Below are 25,691 nucleotides of genomic sequence, written 5' to 3' on the forward strand. Positions count from 1 at the left end.
CAGAACATAGACAGTAATGAGATCGCTAGAAAGGAAGCCATTGAGCATTCTCTTAGTGTGTGTGTCATGGTAACTAATTCTTAAAAACTGGCTAAATATATCTGAAAAGCCAGGTGGGTCCTTTTTGAAAGGCTCATCTTTAACTCCTGAATAATGGTTACTTTTGAGAGGTACACAAAAGGCTTAACCTTACCTGAAGAAAGGCTTTGGCCTTTCCCCTTGGCTCTCAGGAGCCAATGCCTAAGGTCTTAGCCTTAGTTAGTGTCTAAGCCTTGGAATCTTGCTGACTAAGAACATCTTCATTTATGGGACCTTGGACTATGGCAGCCTGTGCCAATGAAGCGATTTCCTGTGGAGGACTTGGTCCCCTTAGCATCGGATCAGCCTCTGAAGGGGTCAGAGAGAAAGGGCAGCTCTGTTCATGGTGACTCTCTCCATATATGTGACCAAGCACAAAAAGTCTAGACACAAAGTTTGCGAGCTTTTCTGGTGGCAATACTCCATACATCTTGTCACATACAATTTCCAGGAGAAGTAAGTTTTTTCTTCCTTTTTTTTTAAAATTCATTTTTTGTAATTTATTTTATATTTTAAATGACTTTTAAAATCAGTAACTTTAGTTATATTGTTACATCATAATTGTTACTGAAAGACATTTGGTTGAATTTAGTATCAGTCTGGGGACAATTTTGCACACATGTACAATGTACTATAACCATGTTTTGAGAATTAGGCTCTGTCTGCCTACCTCTCTGAGGACCAGAACTCTGTTCATTGGAATTGTCTGGACCTTGCACGATGTTTTTCCCTCGATTCATTTTTGTCTGTAATTTAATTTGTGCTACGAATCAGCTGGAAGTAGCTTTTAATGAATTTTTTGAGTTTTTCTATTGAGTTAACAAATTTCAAGGTAGGCTTGGGGCTCCCAAGTTTGCAAAGTGTCTTGGAGGTGGGTAGCCCTGGGAGGTGGGATTTCCTAGGACGATCTGACTCTCTATAAAGTAGCTAAAGCAGAGGAGGATAGAGCTTGAGGAACCTTTGATCTCTTGGCTGCTGATTTTCAAAGCTCTTGATTAAGCCTCTGTTTCAGACTTTCAGAGACTTGGGGGAATCTCGATCTGTCTGTCTATCTGTCTGTCTGTCTGTCAGTTCATCCATTCATCTGTCCATCCATCCATCCATCCATCCATGAATGAAACACAGAACAGCCTCTGAGTTTACATGAATTTTGTCTGGTCTTGAATCTTTATAATAAAGTGGTCAAGTCTTAGAAGCTTCCCATCCAAGAACTTGTCATGAGGGGAGAGAACTATGTTCGAAGAGCTTACCACTGTATCTCAGTGGGAAGGAGAATGCCTTCTCTAGGGAACTCATTCATCCCTTTACCAAATAATGTTGAACCACCTGGAAAAAAGCAGGCTCCAAGACTAAGGAGAGCATTAGGGCTGGACAGCCTCAGGGCGGGACAGGGCAGTATGCAGAAAGGAATAGCAATTCTATGTACACGGTAGAACTTGTCAGGAGCAGAAGATAGAAAGATGCACATGGCGCTTCTTCCAATTCAGTTTCCAGGAGGTGGTAGGCTGTTTATATTTGGAAGAAAGGATGGAGCTGGTCCTGGGGTCAGGATTGGTGAAACAGATTTTCCTTTCCAGAGACCATGTCTTGCGTATATTGCTTTACCAACCTGTTACTCAATATGTATTCCAAGATGGCCTCTGGCTCAAGGCAATGTCCTGCCTCCTCCTCCAGTGTAAGGCTGCTTTTACATTCACGGTTGTTTATTACTTGCTTCCAAAAGCTGAGCCTTGTCTTCTGCCTGTCATGTGATAGTCTGTTGCATTACATCTTGGACACTACCTCTCAAAGTCAAGGGTGCTGGTAGGCCACTGTGCGGGAGCTCCAGGGGTTGAGGGCTTCGTCTTAGGATGAGATGTGGAAAAAGCTCTGTAGGCTGATGCTAAAGAAGCAGAACCTCACTGAAGTCTGCTTGGGTTGTTTAAGTACCACACCCCGGCTGGGTGTCGTCTACCTCTGTCTTTCATGGGTCTGAGAGCTAGATATGCCAAGATCAGGAGGCTTCATAGTCAGGTTCAGAGAAGGCTTCATGTTTTCTCAGTCATGGTAGAAAGAATGAGGGATGAAGAATTTTTGGAGCCTGTGGGGGGTCTCCTGACCCTGCTTTTTAAAATAAGACCATTAATTCAATTCAGGAGAGCTCGGTTCTCGCCCTGCTGGTTTTTTTTTTTTTTTTTTTTTTCGGAGCTGGGGACCGAACCCCGGGCCTTGCCCTTGCTAGGCAAGCGCTCTACCCCTGAGCTAAATCCCCGAGCTAAATCCCCAGCCCCATGAGAGCTCGGTTCTCAAGGCTTGATCACTTCCCCAAACACTCCACTTCCTAATACCACCATACCGTTGTTTAGATTTCAAGATATGAATGAAAAGGGTGGGGGACACTCAGATTCATTTATTTACTGATCTTTTACGATAATAATTAATAATAAAGAAACAAACAAATCAGAATATTTGATCCCAGCACTCGGAGGGCATAGACAGACAGATCTCTGAGTTCGGGGCCAGCCTAGTCTGCAGAGTGAACTCCAGGACAGGCAGAGCTGTAAAGTGACCCCATCTTGAAAACAACAACAACAACAACAATAACAACGAAAACCCAAAACCAAGAGTCTATTTGGGCTGGAGAGATGGCTCAGCAGTTAAGAGACTGCTGGTTCAGTCAATTCCCAGCACCCACATGGCAGCTGACAGCTGTCTGTAATTGCAGTTCCAGAGGATCTGATGCCCCCAACACAGACATAAATGCGGGCAGAACACCAATGCACATGACGTAAAAATATACGAAGGAGATTGCCATACGAAGTAAGGGGTTTTACCAGGGCATTTTCACACCAGCGTGTCCCGGAGTGTTATATGCACGCTCTCAAGGGTAGCTATTGATTTGGTCCTGAAAACTCTCTTGAAGGAAAGCCAAGTATTCACGTATCTGCTGCTCTTTAGTTGGGGGGAAAACCCCGTATATTTGTTTATTCATGTGTGTGTTCGTTTGGGTGTGTGGGGACGGCAGAGGTGGAGTCCATCCTCCCTCTTCATCATGTGGACTCTGGTGATCACGCTCGGGTCTTCAGGCTTGACGTTGAGTACCTTCGCCATCTTGCTTGCCCAACTGCTGTTGAGCCAGAGGACTTAGAAAGCAATTTTGTTGGTGCTACACAGGTCGCAAGGTAATGAGCTGGAGTTCAAGTCCAGGTCTTTGACTGCAAATTGATCGTCTAGTCCAGAGCGTCCGTGTTGCCTCCACTGGCAGCCACCGTCTCGTCAAGGTTTGGTCAGGCTAGAAATAGATCTAAGGATGGGAAGAGGGGATGGGCTTGGAGGAACCACAAGTATTTGTTGCTAAGGAGCAAAAAAGAGGAAGAAAGCAAGAGGCCTGGCCTCTGGATATGGCCTTGAAGTAAAGTGTTCTGGGGGAGCAGGGGTGCTGGGTACCACTGACTCTATCCCTCCTTGGAGTTCAAAGGGATCTTCGCTGCCTGCTGTCCTACAGGATGAATCCAGCTGTGGAAGCCAGGGAGTAACACAAATGGTTTCACATCCTTTGGTGGAGGGCGGTGAAAGGAGGAACACAGTTTGCATACGCTGAACATTTGAAATCATAGACTTCCTGGGCTGATTAGATTATTTCCGAGCAAATCTCAATTTTATGTCTCTTCCTTAATCGCCCCATACCACTCTTCCCTTTCAACATTAGCTCCCACTTACTCAGGGTCCTTCTTCTCAGCCCACCCTACCCCCAAGTTCCTTCAAACTTCTGTTTCCACGGTGTGTGTTGGTATGGGGCCGTCTGGAATAATCGCCAGTGGGTTTTTTTTTTCTTTTCTTTTTTTCGGAGCTGGGGACCAAACCCAGGGCCTTGCGCTTGCTAGGCAAGCGCCCTACCACTGAGCTAAATCCCCAACCCCTCGCCAGTGGTTTTTCTCCACACTGCTGGTGCCACTGAGGATTCAGCACCAGGCTGAGGAGGACCAAGGGCTGAGATTTTGCAGCTGGTTTTGTGAGTCACTATGCACTCTGAGAGAGCACCCACCCACTGGAGGCAGCTTAGCTTGTGGGAACCCAACTGGAGGGACTGAGGCTTTCTCAGTGGCCTTGTCAGTGTGCACAGCAGAAGTGAACAGCCTTGAGTTGAGGAAATTGTGGCTGGACAGGCAGGGAGGTAGTTCTGCTGTGTCCTGCTGGCTGTTAGCTGCAGAGTCTATTGACATCAGAGCACCTGGAGGAGACAGGGGCCCCTTAGCCTGCTCTGTTCTGTGGGGATGTTGCAGCAAACTGTCCTGTTGTCACTCTTCCTGCTCCTCAGAGCTCATCAGGGCCAAGGTAAGGATTCTTGTGTTGATGTGGGGTGGGGCCTGGTATGGACTCATGGGGGCCTGAGTGTGTGAGGGAGATCAGAACTCAGAGCCTCTGATTATGCCATCTACATAGTCACCCGGGACACAGGGAGCAAGAGGAGAGATTAGAGAATGTGGTCCAGGCCCCTCAGGCCATTGTAAAGTGCTTGGAGTTTAGTCTGTGTGAAAAGTGTGGAAAGTCAGGGTGATGTGTGCCCTATGTTTCTCTGGAGCTGTGTGTACACTAGGCTTCCCTGGAGAGAAGTGGGCATTAGCTTTCCCTGGAGCGAGGTGGGCATCAGCCTTCTTCTTTCTTGCTCTAGGAGCACCAGCCACAGCTTTTTTTCTTCATCCCGTCACAGTTTTGCCCAAACACCACCTTGTCATTGTCACTTTCCCCCACTGAATTCAGGTTTTTGGTTGTCCATTCTGAAGAAAAGGATGGGCTGGGAGTTGTGAGGAGTCCCTGGATGCTGTGGGTCTGGGTGAGGTAAGCTGTTGAAAAGAAGGAAGAACAGGCGGTGTCATGGGTCAGCACCGGGGTTGCTGTACTTTGCGTGGGTTCGGTTGAGCCTTGCATTTCTCAGGGACCAGTTTCTAATTGTCACTGTGCTGGAGGTGACCCAGGGAGGCTCTAGCAGGCCAGACTGTTTCACACTTCATCACCTCTCCTCCTCCCAAACAAGGCGTGAGTGGAGAAGCAGCTTCTTCTTCTTCTTTTTTTTCTTTTTTCTTTTTTTCGGAGCTGGGGACTGAACCCAGGGCCTTGCACTTGCTAGGGAAGCGCTCTACCACTGAGCTAAATCCCCAACCCCGAGAAGCAGCTTCTTGAGGAAGAGATTTGGGCTCGGGACTCAAAGGGACTCTAGTTCTGCAGAACTCACTCCAGGGGCAGCCAAATGATACGTTGACAGACAAACCTTTCTTACTAAAGTGTGACATCTGCACATAGACGTACGTGACAGTGGGTTGCTTCCTGGATGACTTTGGGACAATTGTATGCTCAAGTCCAGTCATCATCTATTGTCTTTTCCATGACCCTAGGCAATGTTCTCACTTCAAATCTCAGCTTAGTTTTCCCCGGATGTACGTGCCATGGTTTGGCCTCCTGGCTTCTTTTGCTTGACATGTTCATGAGGTTTGTCTACGTTGATAGCTGTAGTTCATCTCTTTACTGGGAGCTGTGAGTCTCTGGATGCCTGCGGTGAGATAATACTATTTCATCCCAGCCTCAGGCCGTTCTTCGCTCATTCTGTTACAGATGCCCATTCGGACTTTAACATGGTTCCTTCCACAATAATGCTTTCCTAACATGCCACGGTACACTTCCAAGGTCCAATCGTGGGAGCGCATGTTCTTAGCAGGTGTTGTCGAGTTCAGGAGTTTTCAGGAATGCTCGAGCCGTGTAGTACCCGGGATTTCAAGTTGCCTCAAGGCGACTGGCTTTTTGTTCTGAGGGCCTGTGAACAGGAAATTGCAATGGTGTGGAGTCCACAAAGCAAAAGGTCAAAGCCAAGGGTCCTGTGGCTTTATAACTTCTTTGATATTTTGCACAAAATCCCCATAGCAGAGCTACAAAGTTGAATTAATTAAACAGATTCATGGTGGCCTTACTATGTTATGAGAACTAGGTAAAATTTTGCAAGGAAACAGTTGAAGAGCTGGGGTCGATCTTTTTTTTTTTTTTTTTTTTTTTTGAGATAGAATCTCACATATTCCAGGATAGCCCGAAAGACAGAACTTTGGTCATGGGAGGCAAGGGTCCGACTAACTAAACTATATCCCCGACCCTGGATTTCACCCATGAAAATCTTCCAGTCAGAGAAATAGGTGTGTACAATACCAACTCCAAGGGAAGGCAGAAGAGCCCTGACAGTCATGGTACATTGAAAGGAATCAGAGGATGCTGGATTCTTCTAGGTGGAGACACAGGGGGACTGGCTTACAGTGGTAAGAGCTCAGAAAACCGAGTACAGAGAACCAATCCGGGCACAGAAAAGGCCTAAAGAGTTCGAGTGAGAGGCGTAGTACGGTAGTTGCCTTGGAGAAAGCAAATACTTCAGTGGACTGGGGATAGGAAGGGACACAGCCAGGGCAGTTTTGACAGACAGGAACAGTCAGCTTGCTGTCTGAGAAGGAGAGGCGGTGGTCAGTCAAGACAGGGCTAAGGAGGAAGTGGGCTGTGGCCTCTGCAAGAGACTCATTGTTTTGTGAGTTTGCTTTAGCTGGTCCTGTTCACTTCCCTGCATTGACCCAATCTCTCTTGTCCCTCCCCCAAACCTTGTTACCTATGCCCAACTGAGAAAAAAAAAACCCTCAACATCCTTTTGCAGGCTGGCAGGATTATACCCCCACTCCCACTCCCACTCCATCCCCCACCCCCATCCCCGTTTCTACACCTAGCCCCAGCCATCAGACTTGCCCCTGGCCCTCTCTCGGGCACTCGGGCCTCCCAGCTTCCGGTGAGCAGAGGGTCTAGGCTGGAGAAAGCTGAGCTGACTCTGATGTGGCCGCACAGGTGACCCCCCTGCTGAGTCAGAGGTCCCCTAGAGCATTGTTTTCTCCTTGGTGCTCACCCTACCAAGCTATACTAGAGTTTATCAACTGTCCTCACTTCCCTAAGCTGCAGTACAGTCTAGCAAACTGCCCCCATTCTTCTTCTATAGACTTAATATTTTACCTCATCCGTTCTTAACCACCGGAAAAGAGCCCCCAAGGCTATGAGCAGCAGCAACAGCCTTGGCTGTGGCGACCCTGACCACCGGAACTGGCTGCGGCCACTCCCTTCTGAACGGCAACCCTGTGTAGGCGGTTCACCTCTCTCCCTTTCTCGCTCCCAGCGTGCAAGAACTTGTGAAGTTATTCTCCCTTTCTCTCGTTATCTTTTCACATTAGCATTTCTTTTTTACTCCCTTAAAATGTCTGCCTCCCTGGGATGGGAACGAGGGTTTTCTGTCCCTCACAGGTCCCGCCTTTCCTCTGTCTTTACTCAGGCTCCAGCTCCTGCAGGAAGCTCAGCTCACCCCAACTCCTTTCTCCTTCCACTAGACTGTGGAGACCTGAAGGAGAAAAGCCCAGCAAAGAGCAGGCATAGATTCACAGCCTCTGAGCTCAGCCGAGTTCCTTTCTTCCTTCGAAAACATTAATTTATTCTTTGAGGATTTCATACAATATATTTTGATCATGTTCTTTCTTCTTTCCCAACTCTGCCAGATTCTTCCACATTTGCCAACATCCCCCACCAACACACACACACACACACACACACACACACACACACACACACACACACACACACACAAAGTGTTGGTCAGCTACTCTTGAACATGGGTCCTATTCTGGAATGTGGTTAATATATCGTCTCCTGGTAGCTATAAATTGTGAATAGCTTCTTAGCTATTGGTGGGACCTGGGTCCGTGCCCCTCTGGGAGTCCCCCACCGCAACGCGCGCGCGCCCTGGTCTGCAGTGTCTTTTTCTTTTCTTTTTTTTCCCGGAGCTGGGGACCGAACCGAGGGCCTTGCGCTTGCTAGGCAAGCACTCTACCACTGAGCTAAATCTCCAACCCCGGTCTGCAGTGTCTTTATCCTCCCCGAGGTTGCATTTAGTTGCTGGTGTCTGAAAACCTTTCAGAAAATGGAAGCATGGTTAGGGATTTTTTTCAATCCTACCCACAATTTCCCGGTGTCTCCTACCTGGTCTCCAGCACACAGTCACTTGGAGAGAGTGTGGTTGCTACCTCCTGTTGTTCTGTTTTTGGCCAGCACCAGCTTCCCACTCCTAGTTAAGTTTTCGCCCATCTGAAAAGCCCAAACCAACAACTGTCGTGACACCTGTGGGTCCGCCTAACCTTCCCACCCTTTAGACGGTCTTGTTAGGTCGGGCTGATCTCAAACTTGCTATGGGTCGGGGGATGGCTTTGAACTTTCGGCTTGTTTACCTAAAATAAAATACAGGGGTATAGTTTAGTAAGTGCCCTCAGTACAGTGTAGCATCAATAAGGGCTACAGATCCCATACTTTCTTTATTATTCAAATTTTATTTTAATTTTATTTTATTTTATTTTTTGAGACAGGGTTTCTCTGTCTAGCCCTAGCTGTCCTGGAAACTCACTCTGTAGACCAAGTTGGTCTTGAACTCAGAGATCCACCTGCTTCCTCCTCCCAAGTGCTGGGATTAAAACTGCGTGTCCGGCCCCACACTTCATTGCAAAGAAGTTACAGCCTAGTTAAGGATACTGCTTCGTTTGCAGAGTCCATATTTAACTGTGTGACAGTGGAGAACGGTGTTCTCTGTGGGCCTCTGCTCTGCTGCTGGCTACACAGTAGTTTACTTGTTATTATCTGTGGTACTGAATATTTTTTAGACGGCTCATCCTTAGATATTTCTGCTACCTCTTACAGGTATTTTTTTAAGGTTTACACCTTAAAAATTAAACTCACGCTGTTTATCACCCCACTTTCCAAACATGTTGGGGAAGGCTTTGCTGCAGTCATTCCTACACCAGTGTTGGCACCCGGCCCATGCTGCTGCTTTGCCTGTGATGCCCTCTTCCTTACTCCTTTCCCCCACTAGGCTGACCCTGAGGCTTTCTTCTAAGGGCAGTGCCTAACCACTTGCACTGAGCGGCCACTTCTAATACACTGGCACGAACGAGGAAGGCACGCTCTTCCCGTGTGCCAACGTCATTATACCGTTGTGTGGAAGCAGCAGAGGTTGTACCTAGTTCTGGTAGCCAAGCTTGGTAGTGTAGGAGTCACCAGGTGGTACTGTGTGGCGGGACTCGGGTCCCTGAAGAGGGCCCAGTAGAGGCCATCGGTGAAAGTGCAGCTCAGTTGTGGCAAGAGATGCCAGGAGTTTTGGAGATGGCAGTGTCATTGGGATGATCACCGAGCACAGCAATAGCAGTGGAGTGGAGTCAGCCAGAGCCTAGAGGACAAGCTGTGTGTGCTGCAGAGGGCAGAGCTGGAGAGGTGACCCCGAGCCCCTTGGAGGAGCCCAGAAGATCGTGACAGAATTCCAGATAACTGGACACGGAGTTATTTACACTGTTGGAGTTTGGCTTTGCTTGTTCAGATTGTGACTGTGCCCAGGTTCTTTACTCTTGGAGAAAGTATTTAACTTAATTTTAAATTTTTTAGGAGCCCACAGCTGAGAGACGAAACCTTTAAAAGAGATTTTTGGATCTTTAGAGGAGGTTATTTTAAAGAGAGTGAACTTTTAATGTATTTGAGTTTGTAAGGATTGTGAGACCTTTGAAGTTATTATGATATTAATATCGTAATGGTAATTATTGTGATGCTAATACTAATATACCATCCTGGGGATAAGTGAGAAAGATTCTAATTGAAAAGTCATATGCTTATGTGTAAAGTTGACAAGGGTCAGTTGTAATAGCTGCTTGTATGTCGACTTCACCCAAGCTAGAGTCATCAGAGAGGAGGAACCTCAAATGGTAAAACGCCTCCAAGATCCAGCTGTAGGCAAGCTTATGAGGCATTTTCTTAATTAGTGATGGATCCAGGAGGTCCCAGTCCATTGTGGGCGGTGCCTTCCCTGGGCTGGGGGTCCTGGGTTCTATAAGAAGGCAGGCCAGACAGGCCATTTGGAGCAAGCCAGTAAGCAGCACCCCTTTATGCCTCTGCCTCAGCTCCTGTGGCTAAGGTCCAGCCCTGCTTGCGTTCCTGCCCTTGGTGCTTTTGATAATGGACTATTATTATGAAACTGTGGAGTGAAATAAGCCCTTCCCTGTGCTTTTGGTCATGGTGTTTTGTCATAGCAGTAGTAACCCTAAGTAAATCGTGACCCAATCAATGCTCCTGATAGCTCCATTCTTAAACAGAGAAGTGATAAAAATATTACCTACAGGTGTAGGGAGACAACCAATCGTTAACAGCCAGCACTGAGCAACTGAGACATCCCTGTTGATGTGCCCAGTGGCTGAGCTTCTGACCTTGCCTTTGGGCTAGTAAGATGTATCCGGGCACCAGCCGAGGCTGGATGGTCACGTCTGTCAGCCACTCCTCTTACAGTCTTCTGTTTTAATGGCTCCCCTTTCCTTGATCAGGATTCCATTTCTTATTTAAAATCCTGCCCCACCCCGCCCTGCCCTGTGGATTTCTATTCTATGGCAAGCACATCAGGTTCTTTTCTCAGAATCTTTAGATTTGGCACTGCTGGCTGCTCTTGGCCTTGTTTCCTGTGAAATACCCAGGACCCATCTCTCGTCTCAGCCTTATGTGGGATGGAGTTTGGCTCCCAAAGCTTTCGGCTCAGCTCGAGGCTGACGAATTGCACGTCGTCCACACAGCTTCTTGTTGACTGGACCTTACTCTTGACTCTTCGTGTAGCTGATATCGCTGGTCAGTCCTGGGTGCCTCAGATCTTCCCTTTCATCACCTGTTATCTGAGAGGAGCACATCTATCTTCCTGTGTGTTGACCAATCAAAAACCCTCCTCTGACCCACTCACTTAGATTAGTCTCTACAGTGTTATCTGGTTCCTCCCCCTCTTCCCTTCCACAGCATAGAGTAACGTCACCCTTCTAGGAGTTGAAGCCTTATGACACATGTCTATTTCTTTACCAACGCTGCCGATCACACGATCAGATGTCTCACTGATCCTGGTTATTTTATCTCTGATGTTCTGCATAGGGGGAGAGCTTGCCCTCCCTGGCTCCCACCACGAGGACTGGGGTTTAATTCCCAATATTGAAAAAAAAAAGTCTGTAATAGGTTCATGCCCTCTGCTTGGGTCCTTTACCACAGAGGATTTAAACTCTCTGATTCGTGTCCTGGAAATGTTGTTCTGATAGCCCCTTCCGTGGCTAGAGAGCTTTCTGATTTCTCACTTCTCAGTCAGGCACATGCTGACATGGAGGCTTTCCCAGACCAGGCATCTAAAGAAACGTTCATGCTATTCCAAGCGTTCTGGTGTTACCTTTTAAATTAAAATGCTTTAAAAAAGAATTTAAAATCATAGGCACTCAGGCTTCTCTGAGAAGTCTTGTCTTAATTTTCTGCTTGCTAACAGCATGCACTCCAACGGAAATGTGATCTTCGGGGGTAGGGTGGGGTGGGGGAGAGGATCTTGATTCTCTTCCTCACCCCAATGCCCATTGCTTCTCAATGTTTCCCCTCAGCGGACATTTGGCAATGCCTAAAGACATTTTTGTTTGTCATGATTGAGGCTAGGATACCACTGGCATCTAGTGGGCGAGGCTTGGAACGCTGCTAAATGAGGTATAGCACAAGCTTCCTCCCAATACCTGGGTGTTCTTGGGTCCTGAATATTAAAGGCTGAATTCAGCCAATCCCCGTCTTAGAGCAATGCCCAGCACAAAGAGGAAATTTGTCGCCCTCTTCTGGCTTCTTGGAGTAACTGCATTCATATGCCCTCACCCACACGTAGATCACATATGCATTCACATAATTTTTTTTCTATTTCTGTGGCGAACGTCACTGATATTCTGATATGGCTTGCATTAATTATTAATAATAATAACTCTTCAAACCCAAGGATGTTGAATGTCTTTCTATTCTTTTGTTCTTTCCAACATCTTTCATTTCATTATGTACATTTCCTTATGGAGGTCTTTCACTTCTTTTTTTTTTTTTTTTTCTTTCTTTTTTTCGGAGCTGGGGACCGAACCCAGGACCTTTTGCTTGTTAGGCAAGCGCTCCACCACTGAGCCAAATCCCCAACCCCCCACTTCTTTAATTATATTTATTCCTAGGATTATTTTTTGGTAGCTACTTAAAGTTTGCTTTTTTTTTGACAGAAGGGTGACTATTTTTTTCTTGATTCCACTTTCACAGGAAATTTTGTTTTAACCTTTCACTTCCAATTTATGCATGTCCTTAGAGATAAGGTGTGTTTCCTTCCTTTGAGTGTTCTCATTCTCTGTCTCTCTCTGTCTTTGTCTCTCTCTGTCTTTTTCTCTCTCATTCTTCCTTCTCTCCTTTTCCCCTTCCTTCCTTTTCCCTTCCTCCCTTCCTTCCTTTTTACTTTTGTTTTTTCCTTCCTTCCTTCCTTCCTTCCTTTCTTTTTGAGACAAGATATCATCTGTCTGAGGCTGGCCTCAAACTTGTTATGTACCCAAGGGCAACCTTGAATTCCTGATCCTCCGGCCACAACCTCCCGAGTCTTGGGATGCACATTTTATGTAGTGTTTGGGTGTAGGGGGCCAGTGAAGTCCTGACCGAGTCCAGTTCTGAGCCAGTGTGTATTGCTCGACATGAGCCATGTTGAAGACCCCTGAGAAACTGGCAGAGCCTTTGTTTACCCCGTGTCATGCTGTTTTGGTGAAGTCAGTCTGTGAGAGCTAACCTGGGCCATGCTTGAGTTTCACAGCTTCGAGGACCTACACAGCTTCAGGGATGCGTGAGGACCATGTCACAGCTGGAGGGGATGTGGGCTAAGACACACATCTGGCCCATCAGTGCCTAGGTCTTCATCGGATGCAGGGCCTGTCTGTGTGTGAGCTTTGTCCACATGGGCAGTTTCCCCTCAGCTCTGGTTGTTCCTATGACAGGTCTGTCACTGAGCTCTAAGACAGGCCTACTACCTCCCCTCAGCTGTTGGAGTCTTATTTCCTGCCCTGCTACCTGAAGTTACAAGAGAGAGGTGGAGCATTCAGCCTCTCGGACTAATGTAGTTCTGGTAACTCAGTCTGTGGTGGGTATTGGCTTGGTGGTAGGAGTTGGGGGCTCTGCAGCACGTGTGTGGGTTTTACCACGTCAGGCCTGTTACGTGGTTTCAAGCCAAAAGCCAGAATTTAACTTATTCACTCTCACATGCTGGAGACATCATGCTTTACACTGGACTGATTGGAGTTGGGGCGCATGTGACATGGACAGTGGTTCCCTTCTGTATTTGTCTTTTGTTATAATTGGGCACTGTGGTCCCCACTGGATCTTCTTAGGTTTTATCAAGGTAATTTGGTGTGGGGAGAAGATACTGGATGATCTTACTTCGCTGCCATCTTGTTCTCCTAGGTCTGCCTTTCTTTTTAATGTGCTCCATTGTTAAGAACCATGCGTGGGGCTGGAGAGATGGCTCAGCGGTTAGGAGCACTGACGGCTCTCCCAGAGGTCCTGAGTTCAAATCCCAGCAACCACATGGTGGCTCACAACCATCTGTGATAGGATCTGTTGCCCTCTTCTGGTGTGTCTGAGGACAGCGACAGTGTATTTATAATAATAAATAAACCTTAAGAAAAAAAAGAGCTCTTGCTCTTACTCATCTCTTGCCTCTACTCTTCTCTGCTCTGGTGCCCTCTTCCCTGTCCCTTCTCGCCCCACTCCTCCCCCTTCCCTCCATGTGCTCATGGCCAGCCTTTGTTCCTCTCCTCTTCTACTCTTCTTCTCTCATTAAACCTCTCCATGTGCAAAAAAAGAGAACTATGTGTGCAACCATCTCTCTCTTTACCCTCTGACCCCTGCTCCTCCCCACTGTAGTCTCGTTAACTCAAGATTGTCATTTTTGTTGTGTCCTGCCTCTGGATGGCACCCTGAGGTAGCCGTCTAAAGTCTACCACTATGTTATAGTCTAGTCTACCACCACCACATTCACTAAATCGCATCTTGATTCCTAGGGAGGGAAGTGCAGACATATACCTGTAAGGCACAGTTTTAGAATTTTGGTGAGCACTCTTGCAGAGACCATCAGGTTCCTAAAACAATAGCAAACATTAACCATTAGTGAGCATCGCCCACAGTGCACTGTGCTAAGTGTCCTGAGAGGACTGTGAGTCCGGCTCTATTTTAGAGCACAAGGCCAGCTGTGAAGTCAGCATTGTTTTCATTGGGTCTGGCTGTTCAGGGTTCCTGGAAGTCACTGTTTGGCCATGTGTGCTTCCCTCAGTAGTTAGGGAATCAGGCTTTCTTTTGCCTCTGTGACAAATACCCAGAGGAACAAATTTAAAATGGGGAAAATTTATATTCGGCCTATTGCAGAGTTTCTATTTGCCCTTTTCTTTTGAGATGAGGTCTCATGTAGCCCAGGGCACATGTTTTGAGGATGGCCTTCAATTTTGATTCTTCTGGGCACCTCCCGAGTGCTGAGACCACCAAGGTGCTGAGGAAAATCCAAGGGCATGCTAGGGAAATCTCCATTATGTCAGAGGCATCGCCCACATGGTTGGCTTAATCCTGTGTCCTGAGACTATGATGAAGCAGTGTCATGGTGGGAGGATGTGACAAAGGTGCTCACCTTCTAGCATCTGGGCAGCCGAGAGACACAGTCAAGAAAGGGAAAGACGTAGCCTTGGAAGATGTGTCCTTAGTGACCCACTGGCCAAGCCCCATCTTTGTGTAGTTGATTGATGAAGTCAGTGCCCATGAGCCAACCACCTCTCAATGATGTCATCAGCTGAGGACCAATCCTACAGCATATGAACATTTGGGGGGGAAAACTTGGCAGCCAAGTTACAATGGGGTGGGTCACGCCAGTAACGTGATGTTTCTAACATTGGTGGTTATGAAATCATCCTCTAGGAAAGCACGGGGAAACATGTCTGTCATTCCAGCTCAGTAAGGTAGTGAGCTCATGGCCAGCCTGGGCTACTTAGTGAGATCCTGTCTCAAAATCCCAAAGGAAGGGTCTGAGGAGATGGCTTAGTGGATAATAATAGCATTTGATCTGAAAGCAAGAAGAGCCGAGTTCAAATCCCCAACACCCATTAAAAAGCCAGCCTAGATCAAACAAAGAGGTTCAGGTTCGGTGAGAGATCCTGTTTCCAAAAATAAGGCAGAGGTCCAGAAAGCTGGCTCAGTAGGTCAAAATACTTGCCTCGTAAGTCTAACAACCCGAGTTTGATCCCTGGAACACACACACGCGCGCACACACACACACACACACACACACACACACACACACACACACACACACACACACATACTAGCCCTCCTAAGGGGAAATGGGAGACAGAGACAGGAGAATCACCTGGAGCTCACAGGCTAGCCTGGAGTACACAGAGTAGGAGAAAGGACAGGAGGAACCCTGCCTCAAAAAGGTGGGAGGAGAAAAATCAATTTTTGAAAGTTCTCCTTTGGTTCTCAAACGTGTGCTAGAGCCTGAGTGTGCCCCCCACCCCCATACACATAATGTGGAGAGCGATAAAGACTCTTACCATCCGCCTCTGGTCTCCACATGCACAAGTGCCTGCACCTGCGCGCACACGCACACATATGCCACAGTAAATTATGTTAGAAGAAAAAGCTGAACCAAAATCTCTCTCTAACGCCATATCAGTTGTTCATCGTTTTGCTGTGTCGCTGGAGTTATTTACTTAAGTATTTTCTTTTTTTAAATATATATAATCTATTTTTATTTTATGTTCATTGGTGTTTTGCCTGATATATGTCTGTGTGATGGTGTCGGATGCCCTGGAACTGGAGTTACAGACAGGCACGAGCCACCATGTGGTTGCTGTGATTGAACCCAGGTCTTCTGGAAGAGCAGCCAGTGCTCTTAACCACTGAGCCATCTCTCCAGCCACTACTTAAGTATCTTCTAACACAATTCCTTACTTATAGAAGCGAGGCTAAGACCTCCACGGGGTTCTTGGGAAGTTAAGTACTGGCAACACGTTTGAAACTTGTCTGTCATATAGACTCAGGAGATTCTAGTTTGGGGCTGGAGGGATGGCTTAGCCGTTCAGAGAGCACACTGCTCTTCTAGACAACCTGAGTTCGGTGCCTAGCACTCTTGTAGGACAGCTCACAACTCTCTCTAAACACCAACTCTAACGAATCCAGTGCCCTCTGCTGGCCGCCTGGGCACCGCCCTCACCTGTACAAACCAATACACAGACACGCGTGCATCTACATATGTAAAAAATGAATCTTCAGAAGAGATTTTAGCTGCCATTGTTGGTCTGTGAGTTCCTTCCAACTAGAGGGTGGAGCCTGGGATGAGGAGAAACAGACGGGTCTCAGGGTTTCTCCTCATACTTGCTCCAGGTCCTTAGCCTAACGAAGTGACGGGCAGCTGCCTACACTGCTCAGGTCTCATACCCTTTCAGTTACCTGCAGCCAAGGTTCTCTTTTCTAGGTTGTGCAGGTTCTTCTGAAGAAGTGCTTGGTGTCTCAGGAAAGCCTGTCTGGCTGCGGCCTTCCAACATACAAACAAAACATGTTTTTATTGAATGGATGAAGAAGACAGGACATCAACAGACTCCCCGGATCGTGACTTGGGATACTACGGATCCCAAAAGCTTTTATATGTGGTCTAGTGATATCTATGGTTTTGAGTCTGAGGATTTTGCTCTTAGTATCAAGTCAGCTAAGCTAAATGACAGTGGTCACTACCTGCTGGAGATCACCAACCACCAAAGTGGAAAAGTGTGCACTAAAAACTTCCAGATTCTTATATTTGGTGAGTTTTAAGCACTGTCTACTCTGTCCCTCTGATTCCTGTAGGATTTGCATTTCCAGAACTCTCTGACCAGAACCTCTGTTTCCAGATCCTGTTGAGACACCTCACCTGACTGTCCAGTGGAAGCCCTGGGCTAACGGGACTTGTCAACTGTCTTTGTCCTGCTTTGTGCCCAAGGATGACAATGTGAGCTATGCTTTGTACAGAGGGAGCATGCTGATCTCGAATCAAAGGAATGGTACCCACTGGGAGAACCTGACTGATGCCAGCAGCCTGCACACATATACCTGCAATGTTAGCAACAAGGCCAGCTGGGCAAACCACACCCTGACCTCCCCCCAGAGCTGTCAGAGTGTCCCTTCGAGTAAGTGGGGGCACTTTGGCCCACAGCAGGGATCCTACAACCAGATTCACATGAGACCCAGGTATGAGGTCACATGGCCTTCTGGTCTAGTGCCTTGGGCCTTTCCTCAGAAGGGGCCTGGCCTCTCAGGGGCACAGGCCTGTCTTAGTCTGGGAGGACTTATCTCTTCTTCTTTTACTGGAAATAGTAGTTTCCTTCCTTGCAGGGACTCCTAGTTGTTTACTGATTGTTGTGATGCCCTGAACATTGTCCTCCTAACTGGAGATATTGGAGACCCAGTTTCTCCTGTCTTCCCTCGAGCTGGAGAGTTTCCTGGGAGGTAATAACCCTGTACCTTGTCCGTGGGGGCCGCAGGAAAATGCCCAGGTACTTAGCAGAGTTCTGCATTTATTGCTCATCCTGAGTCACCTGAGTCAAGGTTGTACTGCTTTTTATTAGATAAAGGCTTAATATGTTATCGGCATGGCAATTATAAGAAAACCAATCTAGTTCCAACCCAACCAACCCACCTGTCTTACTTCACAGACATCACCCTACTCAACCTACCAAACTTCCTCAATAGAATTCTACCCACCTAATCCATCTCACCAAACCCAACCCAACCTATTCAACCCAACCCAATCTACCCAGCCCTCTCAGCCCAATCCTACCCACCCAACCCTACCCAAACCTCAGAGTCTCTATCCTTAAATTTGTAGCAGAAAATGTGTATAGCTCCTTACTTTGGCCTTGGGTTTTTCTACCATGCTAAATTTAGCTTCATGAAGTGTATCTTCTTATCACGTGATCAGGTACATCTCCCCTTTCTCAGAGGAGAAAAACACTGAAAAAGCAGAAGGACTAAGTCCTCAGAAGCTTTCCCTGGAGCACCCTTAGGTTCTCACAGGACTGGACAGGACTGAAGTATTTCATGTGCCACATTCAGGCCTGGACTCTGGCTGCAGGTCTACCTTCAGTCACTTTAGGCATAAGGAAACTGGCATGGTGTGGGTGGAAGCTGGCTAGAAAGAGCAGCCCCATCGCGTCAGTGTCCTGAGTCACTACTCCACACCATGGTGTGCCTCTGAGTTCCCTTCCTTCAGTGGCAGATCCCCAAGTGAGTGTAGTTTCCAAGTTCTGAGCATTGCAGCCAGAGCAGAACACCCAGCTTACCCGCCAGAAGCTTGGTGCTAAGAGAACCAGGAACTCCTCCTGTAGGAATCCTGAGCTAGGATCCCTCTGTGGAATTAGAGACCTGAACAGGATTAACCCATAGTGTAGACACTGAAGGAGAAGACAAAAGTAATAAGCTCACGTAAAGAATCTCCCTGCCAATACATTTGCTTAAAAACATTAAGTTACACAAAGGAGAATGCCACGGAAGTGCCACCTTCCCCAGGAAGTTCAAAGGAGATGACTCTGTCCTCTTACGGCTGCCCATTAGGCTCCTTCCCCACACCTTGCCTCTGCTGGGAGGTTGAGAGAAGATGACCCTGGCTGATATGGTAGTTGCTCTCTCTGCCTTATCAGAAAAAGCACACTTCTGCCAGACGGGCAAGGTGACTGTGGTTAACAACTGCCCCTGGAAAAGCATCTCTGGCCCATCTCAAGATACCTAAAAATATCTTTTCATTGGAAATGCCCCCAAAGAACTCAACTCGCAGTTTCCGTCTCTGTAAGATGTGTTTAATTATTCCAAGTTTCCGGGACGTAAAAGAGACTTGCAGGTGAAAGCACGTGTAAAGATGTCATGTTATAGTGAGAACTGTGAAGAATCTCTGCTCAGAACCAGGACCAGTTCCCATCTTGCATTTGCCAAAACGCGTTCCACTCTATAATTTAAGAACCTTTCCTTAAGAGGTGGGCCAGCAAAACTACGTTCTTCCTGGGTAGCGAATGATCAAACAGGAGCGAGGGAAGGCATAGTAACGGGAACACTGGTTTAGGGGCCTCGGTCATCATTGCTTATTATTTCTGTAGTTCTTGGATCCCAGGTAGATTAATTCATTTCTATGAGTTTCTCTGTTAGGCAAATGAGAGTAATAATCAGAGATCAAACGAGAGTAAGATCAAACGAGATAATGTTTATGAAAAACTCATTAGTGGACACCCGTGATACAAAATTCTTTGCGGTTCTCCTCCTCCTTCTCTTCCTCCTCATCTTCCTCCTCCTCCTCTCCTCATCATCTTCCTCCTCCTCCTCTTCCTCCTCATCTTCCTCTTCCTTCTCTTCCTTCTTCTCCTCCTCCTCCTCCTCCTCCTTGTCTTCCTCCTCCTTCTCTTCCTTCTTCTCCTCCTCCTCCTTTTCCTCCTCTTCCTCCCTCTTCCTCATCTTCCTCCTCTTCCTCATCTTCCTCCTCCTGTTCCTCATCTTCCTCCTCCTCTTCCTCACCTTCCCTCCTCCTCCTCCTCCTCCTCCTCCTCCTCCTCCTCCTCCTCCTCCTCCTCCTCCGATAAGGGTGATGGACCCCTAAGATGTGAGGAGACAGGCCGCATGAGAGAGATAGTTCAATCCCTTGGGATAGTTCCTGAAGCTAATGGAGGGGCAGTGGGTGCTCAGTCTTCTCACCTTCTGTGTCCCTCAGAATTCAGTTATCTGCCCTTTGTGGTATCCATCGGTATCCTCGTTACCTTTCTTCTTGGGGCCATCGCTTGCTTCTGTGTGTGGAATAGGAAGAGAAAGCAGTCACGTAAGTAGACGGCTCCTGAAGGGATACTGTTGCTTGGGGTATCAGGTGTAGTGAGTTGACCCTGAGTCCATGGGCTATACGCTATACACAGCATCTTCTTTTCCTGGGAGAGGTGTTGGGATACGTGTGAATACAGGTTGGGGAGGGCAACCAAAGTACAACCTCCCGTTCACAGTATCTGTGGTGGCTTGAGAATATTTACAGCATGGTCCCCAGTAATGCTGAGTTATCTAGGGCACTGGGTTTGGCTGGTGACTTCCTAGCTTGGTAGAGGATATATGTCATGGCCAATGGCTCTGTTGTGTTCTTTATGCATTCTGGCAAGAGCATTAACCTGCCTAATTTCTAGAGCCATTTTAAAGATCGTGAACATCTTTGGTGGAGGTGTGACTTGTAAAGTGGAATCCTGGACAGGAAACCTTCTGAAGGTTTCTGAAGTTCTAGTCTTTATTTTCTCCCTCACACAGAGTCCATCGCTAAGGAATCTTTGACCATACATGAATACGTCAAGAACGCACAAGTCAGCAGGGACCAACAAGGACATTTTAGGGCCTCTGGATCTTCCTCAGATGTTCGGGGAGATGAGAAGGAACAAAGAGAATCGGACAGACCTCTTTTCCAGGTGATCTTGAGATATCTTCCATCTCTTTTTCTCCACCAGTTTCCTGGCTCTGTCCAAAGAGGAAAAGGAGAAAAGAAACAGAGCAGAGAAAATGGAAATGAGGCAGAAGGGGCATCATGGTGCTGTACTTAATCTGCCCAGGGGTAGAACTCAGTAGAAATCAATAGCAAAGGGCAGAATGTGTCTACTACTGTCTTCCCAGATCGCATCCCAACAACTTCCTCATTCCAGCTCAGTCTTACCAGCTTGGTTGAATGCTAGGATGAGTGCAGCCTTCATATATTTATTGTCTGCAGTGCTATAGTTAGGACCTACGTAAACTGTAAGGGATCTGTGTTCAGGGCCAGCTTTCCTTTGTGCATTAGCCAGAGATTATTCCACCCTATTATTTAAGAACTTTTCCTCAAAAAAGTGGAGCAACAAAATGGGGCAGTATCAGGAGATATTTCTGGAGACAATTCACACCAGTTTAGTCGGAAGAGAAAAGCAACAACTTCCTGTTGACTCTCTAGCTGCTAAGAAGGGCCAGTGTTTCTCTGCTTCTCAACTTCTTCTGGAGAGCTCAGCTTCTGAACTCTCGTGGCCTTCCTGACACTCTTGAGAGCCCCATTAGGCACTATGTTTTTGGGGACATGCAAGATGGACTACTTCCCTCTCTAATTGCCCATGGAGCTGGCATGAGGGGAGGAAAGCAGAAAGGGCCATGAGTTCCTTGTTTGGACCAAGTTCTCACTCTGCATTATAACTTCTTTGGGGTAGGCCAACCATGAAGCCTGGATCTAGAGAGGGGCTTTACGAAGGCTACGTCTTTAAAATGTTATTCCCTCTGAATTTCAATGTCCTAAAGAGGAAGGGTTCAGACACAAATCTCAGAAGAGCTCTGGCCACTGTCAGTGGTTATGTTGGCAGCTTTCACTCAAAACTCAGCAGAGGCAAGAAGGAAGTTCCATGTTGAGAAGGAAGAGACCGGGAACCTGTCAGGTTGTTGATTCTTGGGTTGTTCCTTGCTGGTGGTCCACTGTCAATCACTCTTCTTCCCACCCCTTCTCATTCTGGGTTGTTTGATAATGAGGCTCTCCTCCTGGAGACCCCTTCTTTTGTGATATCTCTTATTGCTCAACCCAAGCCTAGACAGAGATTATTTTATGTCCATTTACTCTTCTCTGGGCAGGAGCAGATGGCAGAGCAGAAATCCCCTGAAGATGGAGGCGCCATGTACTCTAAGGTCCAGTGTAAGGTACTCTCCAGCCTCTCTAACCCATCCCATTCCAGTCTACGAGAGTTCTTAAGCTTCACATAGAACACACCATTGAATGGAGAATGAGATGATGGTGTTCTCTGGGGCCCAGAACATGGCCACAGGTGCTTTAGCAAGTTGTTTGAAGTGCTCAGTACACTTAGAGTATCCTGACAGTGATTTTCATTCTTTCAAACCTAGCAGAGGTTGAAACCCAGACAACCAGGTTGTCTGTAGAACTTTGTTACAGGATTCAGCTTATGCTTTTTCTCTGACTCAAAGAACTGGAGTCCTTGTACTGATTATCCTAATGGTCCCATCAACAATTATCTCTACTAAAGAAAGAATAGATGTGGATGTGTCTTTTAAAAATCTTATTTAGACTTAATAGTAATGGCCATTTTCTTAATAAATCTCACTTGACTGTCGTCTGATGTCTACAAATGAGGAAATCAAGACTCAGGTTAACTGATGTGTTCAAGGGCCACGTAGCTGAATAGTAAGAAAGTTGAGCCAAATGGTTTCTCAATTTCCATTCTTCTTCTTCCTGCCACACCTCCAACTCCTGACAGTACAGAAGTCCATGAATGAGTTAGAAAGACATTCTGTAATACTGGCGGATAACTTTACTTCATTGATAACCAGTGTCAGGTGTTTCTCTTCTGAGGGAAAATGCCTGGTGATAGACAGCAGCAGAAAGTTTCTGATAAAAACCTTCTCTTCCTGCCATCTCCTTCCCACCCTCTCCTCTCCTCCCTTCTCTTCTTCCCCGTCTCTGCTCTTCACCTCTCAATTGCTTTTTCTCTCCTCCTCCCTCCCCTCCCCTCTTTAAGGACCAAGTCCAGGAACAATCAAACCCTCAGCTTTTTGGCAAAGTTGTATCACAAAGAAATCCACCCTAAGAGTGGTCAGTACCTGCCTGTTCACTGGCTTTAGCCACGCTGGGTTCCTGAGAGAATAATTTGAATAAATCTGAGGAAGAACCTTGATCTGGGTGCAGAATGAGAATGAGATTCTTCCTTTGGAGCTTCTTACCAGAGAGAGGGTTGACTGCCTGCCATGAAGAACGTGTATCTCAGGTCTAGGGAAGGAAGACTTTACCAGACGGAGCCATGGAACTGTTAAGGAAACTCTAGAAAATTTTGGGCTTGAATTCTTCTACTGTGCATCGTTGTCTTCTCCCTTCTCCTCCTCTTTCTCCTCAGTCTTCCTTTTTCTCTTTCCCTCCTTCTCCGAATCTGTAACCTTGTTTGTAGTAGAAGGAACGTTTCTATTTTTTTGTTTTAGGAATAACATAAGGCTCAGGAAATAAAATATATAGATAGACTAAGTGTACAACAAATAGTGGTGATCGTTACTAACAGTAAAGTGGACCAATGTCAGTCTCTACTCCTAGCCATCCCAGGCTTCTTCTCACTGATGACCAGAGCCCCTCACAGCTTCCACTAAAGCACAGTTTTAAGCACAGTTGCAGCAAAGGATTTCGCTCGATCTATATTTCTGAAATACTTTTTTTTTCCCTCATTAGCCTTCTGCTTCCACATCACAAGAAAAATGTACAATATATTCAGTAGTTGAACCTTCCAGGAAGGTAAGAACTCTCCTCTTCTGGAGGGTTTTGTGCATTTTACGTGTGTGTACTGGAGTGTGTTTGCAAGTGTGTGCTTCAGAGCATGTGTGTATCCCCCACTGAACTGTATTTCATTCTGTGTAGCTGAGTCCCTTAAATGATTATATCTGAATGGTAAGGGACTAACAAGGAGCAAATGTTTTTCCAGTTCTGCCTGGAGAAAAAAAAGCATTTCTGAAGTCCAGAGAACAGTGGAATGTAAGAGTTTCTTAGATGTTTTGGGTGATAGGTAAAGGCTAGGAAGAGAAAAGCAGCATTTGGTACAGAAGGATCCCAGAGCTGTCACTAGGACAGCAGAGGTTAAGGTGAGAGCTACTGGAGGTTTCCAAGGTAGGGGCTTGCATGCACACTGCAATAGCACACATGCTCATGCACACATCACATGCGCAAAAATAAAACATTCTACATACTACTCAAAGCATAGCTAATGAGTCATAAAACCACTGTGTCTAGGGTCTATGCTGAGGTTGGCATGCATGTATGTGCCTGAGCTGTTTACATTAGAAGAGGGGTGTGGCAATGATGCAAAGGTTCAGGTGGTATTTATGTTAGGACTGCCTGAGGGACATGTGCTTATATGGGTGAGCAGGAGGGATGTGGGTGTGTGGATTAGAGGGCTGTGTGGGTATGGGGTACTAAATTCTGACGTTAGCTCAGGGGGTCACATGATAGGCTAGAATGCATTGTGCTTATTTGGGTGCCATTAAGTACCACTGTTGACCCTAGGGAGTGTTTTCTCTTCAGGATCTGGCATGAGAGTCAGGAGGAATAAGGCATCTCTTATCCTAAACTTAAAGCCTCTTAACCCTCAATTTCTAGTCTGGATCCAAGAAGAGGAACCAGAACCCTTCCTTAAATTGCACCGTGTATGAAGAGGTAAGATTCTGGAACTCTCCTTCACACTGGGTTTAGTGTCTGTAGACTCCTAAGATCCAGCCAGGAGGATATACTTACAACAAGGTCACCCATACAACCTCGCAGTTGCTGGGATTTTAGGGATCCTGCGTGAAGACACTGAGGTGCCAGAAGGCTGAATGTCTAAGTCAAAGTCATGTCATCTGTGAGGCATGGGTTCTAAACCAGGGCTGTCCCTAAGCTCATTCCCTGGTTGTGTGTTCATGTTAAAGGATATATGTGGGACATACAGAGGAGGATCAGGGAGGAGAAAATAAATGACTCTAAGGTATAAGACAAACTGTGTGCATAAATCGCTTCATGCTGTGAGGTAGGTCTAACATAGCCACAACCTTCAACTGTTCCTTTCAGTGCTAGGTACAGAACCCACAGCCTTGGGTGTGCTAACCAAGTTATAGCCCTGTCTCCACGCTCACAGTTTATTAAGAAATTAAGAAGAAATTCAGAGAAATTAAGGCACAAAGCGCACCCCAAGTGTTAGCCTCATAGTATAATTGAAACGCCTAACGTCTAATGTAAACGTCATCTTTAGTCAGAAGGGAGGAGCTGTGTGGTTGCCTACGGGGATATTGGAGGATATCTTAGCTCTGCAGGGGTATAATGCTAAGAGTTGCAAGGGAGACTGAATGGCCAAGGCAAGCTGGGGGGCCGCAAAGATGCATGGGGAAAAAAGTATCAGAACTGAACAGGAGAATGGATTCAAGTCCTGCCTTCAATTCACACTCATCGCTGGCCTTCAGGGAAATGTTATACTGCTCTGATCTTTTTTTTTTTTTTCATTAGTGTGTAACATGGGAATAGACAACCACACCCTACGAGGTTATTTTAAGGATAGTCCAGGTGAAGGTTTGAAGTGTCTCCCTTTCCCCTGCAGATTGGAAAGCAATGGGTCAAACCTCACAACCCTGCCAGGCTGAGCCGCAGAGAGCTGGAGAACTTCGAAGTTTATTTCTAGCTGTTGGAAGTGGTCTCATCCTGTGTTACACATCAGCATTGACTTTGGAAGGGAGAGCATCAAATGATGATGAATCTGTCTGTGTCTGTGGACCAGCTTCTAGGCTGGAGAGGATGCCGTTAATTGTGGTTTTATTTTATTATTTTTCTTTTAGATAGGATCTGACATAGCTCAGCATGACCTGAATTTGCTAAGTAGCCAAGGATGACCTTAAACTTTTGATCCTTCTGCCTATACTTCTCAAGTTTTGGAATCACAGGCATGTACCACTGTAGATGGCTTGGAAACAATTTCTAATAGCCACTGTATGTCAAGGTTGTTAAAAAAGTCCCCCAAACTTATAGATCAGATAGGAATGGGTAGAGAGGTTGTATTGGCCACATTCTGAGCCATTATAACCTATGATTTATGTTTTATTTTATTTTATTATCAATTGTATAATTTAAAGTTATACGCCACTGTATAAATGTGAAATAGATTTCTTTTTGTGGTTCTCTAAGATGATATCCACCACCA

The 25,691-nt window shown here is 46.5% G+C and overlaps 1 protein-coding gene across 1 annotated transcript; it reads left to right on the forward strand.

Moving 5' to 3' along the window:
* The first annotated feature begins 4,172 nt into the window (after nt 1-4,172).
* Nucleotides 4,173-25,653, forward strand: Cd244 (CD244 molecule). The gene is made up of 9 exons (XM_032915532.1): nt 4,173-4,392; nt 16,460-16,783; nt 16,872-17,147; nt 19,712-19,816; nt 20,284-20,438; nt 21,610-21,675; nt 23,204-23,266; nt 24,125-24,181; nt 25,095-25,653. The coding sequence occupies exons 1-9, from the start codon at nt 4,332-4,334 to the stop codon at nt 25,173-25,175; spliced, it is 1,188 nt and encodes a 395-aa protein (XP_032771423.1). The 5' UTR covers nt 4,173-4,331; the 3' UTR covers nt 25,176-25,653.
* Nucleotides 25,654-25,691: the final 38 nt, after the last annotated feature.

The sequence above is a fragment of the Rattus rattus genome, chromosome 10, assembly GCF_011064425.1.
Source record: "Rattus rattus isolate New Zealand chromosome 10, Rrattus_CSIRO_v1, whole genome shotgun sequence".
Classification (NCBI taxonomy): Eukaryota; Metazoa; Chordata; class Mammalia; order Rodentia; family Muridae; genus Rattus; species Rattus rattus.

Coding starts and splice junctions, on each gene's coding strand:
- Cd244 (XM_032915532.1), top strand. CDS start 4,332: ATGTTGCAGCAAACTGTCCTGTTGTCACTCTTCCTGCTCCTCAGAGCT. Junction 19,817..20,283: donor TAGGAAGAGAAAGCAGTCAC/GTAAGTAGACGG, acceptor TCCCTCACACAG/AGTCCATCGCTAAGGAATCT. Junction 20,439..21,609: donor CGGACAGACCTCTTTTCCAG/GTGATCTTGAGA, acceptor TTCTCTGGGCAG/GAGCAGATGGCAGAGCAGAA.